Source organism: Pristis pectinata, chromosome 1, assembly GCF_009764475.1.
Source record: "Pristis pectinata isolate sPriPec2 chromosome 1, sPriPec2.1.pri, whole genome shotgun sequence".
NCBI lineage: Eukaryota > Metazoa > Chordata > Chondrichthyes > Rhinopristiformes > Pristidae > Pristis > Pristis pectinata.
The window spans coordinates 36,194,675-36,203,760 of NC_067405.1; the positions used below are offsets into that span (position 1 = coordinate 36,194,675).

Genomic DNA, 9,086 nt, shown 5'->3' on the forward strand with positions numbered 1-9,086 from the left:
CCAAACATCTTCAATCTACCATCACCAATTTAAAATACTCTGCATGGAAAACACATGTAGTACCCAATAATTACACTTTTAATACGGAGCATAGCAGAATCCACCGCAAGTGATCACAATGGTGGCTTAAGCTTCATCAATGACAAATTAAGAATAACTTTGCTTTCTCACTTATTAGCTTCATTTACAGCTATGCAAAATACAAAAGTTAATGATAATAGAAATATTTAAAAGAATTTAAATTTTTAAAAACCTTAATCAAAATCCTCATTGTCTAGCCTTATAGAGCTGCAGATTTTGTGCTTTATTAATTGTTAATCCAAGGTTCATTTTTCTATTTTACTATTATAATTAATTTAGATTTACAATACCCTCAGAATAAAAATGTTATGTGAATCTTAAGTGTACTTTCATCTTGTAAAAAAATGATTACAAGCAAGATCTGAGAAAACAGTAAGGTTTATTAAATCTAAATACAGTCCAAAGAGAACTAACTAGTGATTTTTCAGCTACTTTCTATATCTTAAAGCTATTACAATACAAAAATTATGCACATCCCCTCATACATTAACCATAAAATAAATTAGTGTTAAAATAATTGAAATTCAAAAAAAAACTATGAGCTTATAAAGCAGATAATGAAATTTATGTAATATATGATTTTTGAGTCAATTGTTGCAGAGAATAACAGCTAAAATGCACTTTATACAGCTATTAAAGATATGACCCTATTGCAGCTCTCTTTTGTGGTGCACTTTCTACATCGGCAAGGCCATTAATCAAATGGCAGGTTCAAATTGATGCATTTTATATAGACAGCCCTGACCACACACTTTAATTGCCTAGTATTAAATAGTAATTAAGTTTCCAAGCTTTAAAGTTTAATTAAAAAATTAAGTGGATGTTACAGCCATTTATTGGTTTGAAGAAGTCTTTAGCAGTCACAGTACTCTTAGTCTGAATGGTGAAGATGCTGCAATTTGTTATCGACAGTCACTCAAATATGAGGTCATTTCCCAAGTCTGCTGTGAACAAAGGTGAACTAGGCAACTAATGAATGCTATGACCAAGAAGAACATAGACAATCTGGAGGCAAATGGTAATAAAACTTAGTAAAAATGTAGCAGTGATTGGGACACACCTTCGTAAAGTACTGCCATCAAGCAGTTTTACTGACAAACAGTTTGCTTTTTCTTTACGTACATCATGAGCCACCAGGCAAAGAAATTTCAATTTACAATTATTACAAAATTACTTCATTCTATAGTGGATTAAATACAATTGGCCAGAAAACTTACTTTTATTAGAAGCCCAGAATGAACTATTCCACTTTATACTATTATTGAAATGTTATACAATACACATCCTATGAAATCATTCATGACTAAAACTGCATTTTCATTTTTTAAAAATAATTCATATTTAAAATCTGAATGATATTCTGTCAAATAACTGCAATTGTTAAATGTATAATTTCAAAGGTACTTATATTACATAATATCATGCTTATATTAACCCCATTTTGTTCACTATCCTTCCGTTCACGTAATATTTCTGATATGGAATTTATTATTCTACACTGAATCTTTAACAGCCATATTCATTCAATCACTTCTTATTAAGATTAAACTAAAAGATTTTAAACAGGCTTTCCTGATTGTTCAACAAGCTGATCAAGTGAGCAACAACTAGACCAAACTGAATGATCCTGGGTTCGATTCCAGTCTGTGCTAAATTAGTCCTCTGCCAAAGCACAGAGTTTGTCATAGCACTTCTGTGTTAGGGAGGAAGGAAAAAAAAACAGGTTTCATTTTTTTAATCCAATGAATCCTGTTGAGAATGAGTGTGCACATACAGATTTGAACAGCCTACCAACATCACTCCTTCACTCCTTAAGCTTGCATGTAAACAAAAGCCAAATGAAAGTATCACAAGGTAACTGAAGCCTATGTGTAGATGATCCAACAAGAAGTCCAAGCATTTATAAAAGGTGGGGGATGAAGAAGATTATAAAAACAAAGATTAATGCAAGTTTCTATCTGTCATTCTTGAACCAATTGTAGTGAAATGTTGCTCAGTATAACTATAGTGCAGTGGTATCATTAAAGCTACTAAAATGTTTTTTTTCCTTAAGAATTTGCAATGCAGAACAACTTTCATTGAAAGAATAAAGCTGGATTTGGTAAAGATCACAGTAATTTTGGTAAATACAGCTGGAAGAAAATCACTGTTACCAATATTTTCATTACACATTTGTGAATATGCAAGATTGCCATGCAAAACACAAGAATTATAAAATTAATGCTTTTACAGTCTCAGCTGGTTGGTTCCTGTAACTAGAGAGTCTGATTTTCACCAGGACTAATGCACTCCACAAGGCAAAGAATTGTAATTGTGTTTTTCAGTTTCATATTGCAGCAAAGTAAAAAATCAATACCGTTTGTCTAGCCTGCAGTAAAAATGGAATCTCTTATTGAGTAATTAAACACCCATTATTGTCATGGACAGCAAAACAATGAATTTTAAAAGAGAACAAATTTTTATAATGAAATACTGGAGTGACAAATACATTTCTAGAAATAGACGGACAATAAAATTCCTAAATGCTTTTGGTATCGAACAAGGCAAAGAACTGGAAAAAAAAGATCATGCAATAACAATGTAACCTTGAACTAAAATCATTTCAGCTAGAAATAAAATACAGGGTCCAGTATTTGAACATACTTTGAACTTTATCTGTGGATCACTGTCAGTATTTGAAAGAAAGTAAAGGATTCTAGCAGCAGTGCAATTAATGTAAATAGGTAAGAATTTGCTGCATTCATATTTTGGACCATCTGAATTCACATTTTGTTGATACAATGCTAACTGTGACTTAGCATTTGGCTATTTAAGTAATTGATCATTCATTTCATGGTGCACCATATTTTATTTTGTGGTTCTTTTATGCATGTTTTTCACTATATTTAAAAAGTTAGCTTTGTATGCTCATGCAAGTAGTGGCCCTGTTACCAAATTGGTGTCTGGCCGTTGCAATGAATTGTTGATTTACTAATGCAGTGGTCAGCAAGTATGCTTTGCACCCACAGACTTCTGGTCAATAGACAGCTATTTCCAGTCCAGGGTGTCTTAGAAAGGAGTTTGAAGCTGATTACGTGGACCTTTTTCCGACATTCCCTAAACCCTCATGGCAGTTTACCAACATTTTCATCACATTTTTACAGACCATAGAACTGATAAGCTCTCAGGTACCAAGGCTCCTGCAGTCAATGTCTGGCATTCTGCCAAGTACGTAGCTACATAGTGCTTCAGAGCCTTGTATAAAACATTGAATGGGCAGCAAAAAGAGAACTCTGCAGAATACTGGAATATAACAAATCCAATTTGAAAAAAAAAAATCAGGATTTGGATTCAGGGACTTGAAAATGTTTCAAAACTTAATTTTCCTTCATTTCCATTGCTTTATATTTATGTTATGAAGCTGGTTTAATTTTTATTTTGCTCATAACTTTCCATAAAAATATTATAAAGTTGTCCCTCGGCTACACTGTAACCATATATAGCAGTTACTAATCTGCTCTATTAAAATGTAAACACCGTAATGAAGACATCAGTTTTTAGGCAAATGTCTTCCTGCGCCACTTGGGATATGATAATTACTAGTGTAAATCTATGGATGCTCATGAATTCTCTACAAGTCCAGATTAAAAGTATTAACATTAAACCTCCCTTCCCCCCACCCCCTCCCCTGCAACCCACTCCCCTCCCCCTCTTTAGGGACTCCCTTGTCCAATTCCCAATTTGCACACAAACAATCCAAATACCACTTCCTATCAGCAATTGATCTGCTTTTTAATTGTAAAGCAAGCATCTAATAGGCAACATCCAAAATCCTGCTTCTTAATGTAACACTGCTGAATTACAACTACCTTAACTGTTTGGAAAGAAACAGACTTTCTGTTTCATTCTCCTGTACCAGAGTGAATATTTCATTGGTGAAAGGTACTTTGAGGAGGCTAGCACTGATGCTTCAAACAGAATCACAGGAGGAACTGAAGGTAGAGGAGAGCATTGCATTTGTGCTCAAACTTTTTTGCTTTAATTTGTTTGTGCTGCATGCTGTCAGTCAGAACACAAAAAAATTGACCAAGCAGACAATCTCAGCAGCTGAATGTTGATCATGTCAGGGAAGTGTGTCAAGGATTTGTGGTCCTTCATCTTCGCAGCAGAGCAAACACATCCCTCAGAGCAACGACAGACAGCTGGTTTCACTTTATAATGTAGCCCAACCTAGATCTGTACAAAAATTGTCAGCACTCACAGAAATAACACAAAGAAAACATATCCAGCTGCTGGAAGGGTGAACATCATGCATATTAGAAATGGGATTTGTTATATTTGCATGATGCTAGCTCCCCTGGGTCTCCTCTTTCTAATCTAAAGCACAAACACAACACTTAACATATTTGCTTACAGCTGACAAGCTGAGGTTGATGGTATTTTACTACAGCAGTCTTATTTACAGATACTGTAAAATGCATTATGCTTTAACCAGAATGGCACAAAAGTACTGTATAGTATATACTTGCTCAAATATTCATTATTTTTACTGCTAATCTATTAAGCAATGAAGCATACACGCATTAAAAAATATTTTCCCCCACAAAGTTTAAAATAATTATATTTGAAGCTGCAGTGATTACAAAATCAAGCAACCTATTTTTGTATAAAGTTATTTTCCATACACAAATAAATAATTTAACCCTAAAAGCCCAATATTCTGCCAACACTGATATTGTTGAACAATTTCACAAATTCAAACTTGGGCAACTAGGAATTGCTCCCTACTTGCGATGATTTCAGCGCCTTTCTGAAACGTATTATTCGCCGATTATATATTTTGACTGAAGGGATTGCATACAGGGCAGAATTTTTAAAGTTGCTTTTGCTTGTATATGTGCTACACTCTGGATAGAGTACACGGGAAAGCATATTGTTTTCCAATGTTTACACCACAGCAATTCGCTCACATGCAAAATACTTTAGCGAAGGTCCCAGTACTTCCTCCGCATACTAATGTAGATGCCACGTTTTGCATGGGGATCCAAGGACCAACAGTCCTCGAACTGGAAGGGGGACGGATCGGGTAGACATATGTCATCATCAATATGTGGAAGTACACTTCACGGTGTTTACGTGATGCCACTGAAGGACTTCCATTCATTGACCACCTCAGGGAGGCGAAACCAAATAACCCTGACACATTGCTTTCACGCGTCCCTGGGCCGGGTAAAATTCATAAGTTTGAATTTTATTTCTACAGAGACTCGCCAAGGTAAAAGTCTTCGCATCAAAATTAACTGGTGGCCCTATTGATTAGACAAATTACGAATTCCTGTAAATGTCTCATTAAAACAAACTAAGCGTAAAAAATCAGATTCTACTCCAAATATCTAACAGCATAAGGTCTTTATTACTATCTTCGATTTCTGACTTTAGAACAACATTAATTGGCGGAACATTTTATTTCCCTTGTCTTTAACTCAAACCACTCTTGGTTTGTTATGGCTGTGTACACATCTGTATCCATGCAATGCAATTAAATGACATCCATATTCACATAAAATCCTCGAAAATAAGCAGCTATCCAGTCTCACAAGGTTTCATAAACTGTAATTGATTAATGCGTCCAAGTTTTGTCGCCAATAGATTTTTGAATAAATGGTACATCAGCATTAAAATAAATCCTAAATCATACACTGATAATTATAGGCAACCGTTGCCTAACCCTAACCTGTTTTCCGTTGGCCGTTCACTGTGAAATTCGCACTAATGAATACCAATAGCAAAAAATCGCATTCCCGTCAAATACCAGCTCTCATCACTTGTACTGCCCCCGATTTAAAATTTATAAACGCGATAGCCTCTCCACAGCATCCTGAGCGCACCACTACTAAATCCGCTATGAATATATATTACAGCTTTAACATGAAATCGGAAGACTCCCTGAAGCTCCAAATTATGAATGGTGTATATTAAACATGTTTAAGGAGAAAAGCCTTCTGCTCTTCAGAGTCGTTTGCAAATGACAAAATACAACAGCAACAAAAAAAAACATACCATAAACACTCGCGCTACTGATCATTTCTTGCAGCCGCACAATTGGATTCACATTCAGAATTCCAACGGTTGGGTTTTCATTAACCACTTTTTTCCCCCTCTTGGCTATCAAATTTCACTGCTGAAAACGTGGAGCCTTTCGTCAGGTATTCATTTAACCTACATGCATATAATTAGGGGTAAAGCGACATCAACAAAAAGGGATCCGAGAGACCAGAGGAGAGAGCGCGCACACACACACACACACACACACACATATAAAATACAACCACATGATCACGAATCCAAGTCGCTGTCAATTTCACTCACTTCCATGGAAACTAACAAGAAGCTCCGGGGAGGACAGTAATAGGATCACTCTACTGTATATACCATTAGATTATACATCTCGTTCTCCCTTCGTTTCATGGCACAATACGCCCACCATGCTTCCTTCCAAGCCTGAAAATAGATGATGTGGTTATCTCTTCAGACCCGAACAGTTACAGCATAGGTTCAGCCTCGGTTCTGACACTTGGGTGCTTTTTTTGAATAAAGAATTCCCCGTATATGCCATGGCAAGTAAATGGAGATCGGCTTTTATTACACTTTGACCAGAAGTTGTTCCCCCAGCAGATTAAGCTCCGAAGCACTCTCACTTTCTCACCGCTGCCTGATTCGACAGCAGAATAAGTCTGCTCAGCTCCAATGGGGAACAGAACATGCACATGGGGGGTGGGGGTGAACTCTTGAATTCTCACTACTGCAATTCCCCGCTTACTTCAATGAAAACTCCGACTCTTCCTTTGTTTTGCAAGAGTCCGCTGCGGGCCACGGATAATGCAAGGGGGTCTCCCGGTGAAGATAAACATTGGGCAAGTCAGGCGCGGGGTTTTTTTTTCGCTCCATGCACATAATCTCTCCCCTTGCGCTCGCTTCGGCTTACGGGATTCAAACATAAATGTTGCTGCTACTCGGGGCGAAATAAAGTCTTACCTGGGATCGCTCAGAGGGCCGCCGCGGGAATTCGAACCATCCACCCCGTGTTTACCGCTGAACGGGAACTCGACCTAAGTGAGAGTGCCAGGGTTTTGAAATCATTCCAAGTTTTCAAACCAGTGCGCTCGGAAGCCTGCCATGTTGGAATTCGGACCCAAAACAGCTGCCTGGGCCGAGGAGGGCAGCACGCATGCGTCGGAGCCGGAGAGGCAATTTCAAACCAGATCTGGGCAATGAAACTGCAGCAAGGGCATGGAGCACTTCATTGAGAGAGAGAGAGAGAAAGAGAGAGAGAGAGACGCCCGGCTTCAGCACTGTTACATTTTGCGTGCAACGCGTGTCTTAACATGCTCTTCAATCTCGCGTTCTCCCCTTCGCGAAATATTCCTTGCATCTCTCTCCCCCCCCAATGAAGAGTTCAAAACCACTGATCTTTTTTAAAGCCTCTTGATCGACCGACCTGGTGTTCACTTGTAAATGTATTCGGCATTGTTGCTAAAATGTTAACGTACTTCAAGTTTTGGATTAATTACAATTTTTATGAACAGGTGTATTAAATTATCCCCATACCAACGACCGTGAAACATCCGCTCGTCATAATTTAATAGCCCAGAAATGAAGATTAAAGGACGCCATTGTATTGACCGATGGCATGCATATTGGGGCATCAAATACTGCAGGGATTTTTTTAAAATGTTCTGTTATACTGTTAATTGTCGTTGTCGAGTCCCGAAGTATCCCGAGGTATTCTCTGACGGTTCAGTAAGTCTGATAATATATCACATCAAATTTTAACAGAGTTTTGAAGGAAAATTGTTCACCTTTAAAATCTGAAATACAGACACACATGTATAGCACTTTCTATGTATACGTTCAACTAGCGACTTAGAAGAGCTCTAAATGCCAGCTTAGAAATATTAATATGTTTATAAAGAATATTTTGTTCTAAATTTACAACAATGACAAAGTGATCCTTTATTACCATAACGGGACGTTTACAGAGGGAAATGAAACAAAGACATTATAATTCAATAAAAACAAATTATGCACTGTGTAAATAAAGTCAAACTGGACAAATGTTGGATTAACATTGTAATTATGATGGTTCCTTAGGAGATAATGGTGTGTATTAATAAAAAGGACCAAATTGTGTTCGAGTGGCGCAAATTCATGGATGCACGACATCAGATCGAGCCTATATATCACATGGGATGTGCTTGTAGTGCAGTTTTGAGTGAAGTTTTATTTAGGTGGAACTGGTCAATGTATGAAAACAGTTTTGTACACTTAGGACAAGGATATTTCAAAATGAAAATGAATGCTCCAAAGTCTGGAAATGTCAAATTGAAACAGAAATGTAGAAGTGTGCGGAATGTCAAAGATCCCCAATAAAGGGAAAGGGTGACTGATGGCATCCTGGCCATGCACTTCACTTCAGCTGAAAGCTAGCGGATGAAGAGTTATTATAATACCTTGGAACATAGAAATGAAGCCAGAAGAGGGGAGAGCGTAGGAGAAAAGGATTTGTCCCTGTCGAAAAAAATTCTGACAAATAAACGGGGGAACAAGGATGAGAACACAGCGTACGTGATATTAAAGGACCAACAAGACGACCGCTTCGCCAATCATGAAGTGGGGGGAGGTGGTGGATTCTGTTCGTCAACACCATAGGCTCGGACTTTCATTACCTTGAGTACCGAGTACTTTTCCAACCTAACTAAGAGTCTGCCCTTCTTTCTCTGGATACTGACATACATAAGAAGCAAACATTATGTGAAATAAATGAACGTGGGGCTCAGCTCTGAAATCACCAGAGTTAATGTTAAGATCAAAGAGTTGCGGAATGCGCGGGGGAAGGAAGTCGTATTGTTCTTGAACTCTGTATTGAAGATTATTAGGACAATGTTGAAGTGGGAATGAAGAGCATCAGAAACAATATTCAGTGGGTGCTCTGCATTCTTCCCAACCCTCTTAACGCATCTACACAT

The 9,086-nt window shown here is 37.5% G+C and overlaps 1 protein-coding gene across 2 annotated transcripts in view; it reads right to left on the reverse strand.

Moving 5' to 3' along the window:
• Positions 1-7,223, reverse strand: part of fign (fidgetin) — a 50,991-nt gene extending 43,768 nt beyond the window's left edge. The window contains exon 1 of one of the 2 annotated variants that reach the window (XM_052025819.1): positions 7,096-7,223. Coding sequence is in view for 1 of the 2 variants with exons in the window: in XM_052025810.1 (XP_051881770.1) it covers positions 6,121-6,145 (25 nt within the window). In the remaining variant the exon portion in view is untranslated. Of the gene's footprint in view, positions 1-6,120; positions 6,209-7,095 lie in introns of those variants that run through there. The other variant, XM_052025810.1, reaches the window with a different exon arrangement.
• Between the last annotated feature and the right edge of the window lie 1,863 nt (positions 7,224-9,086).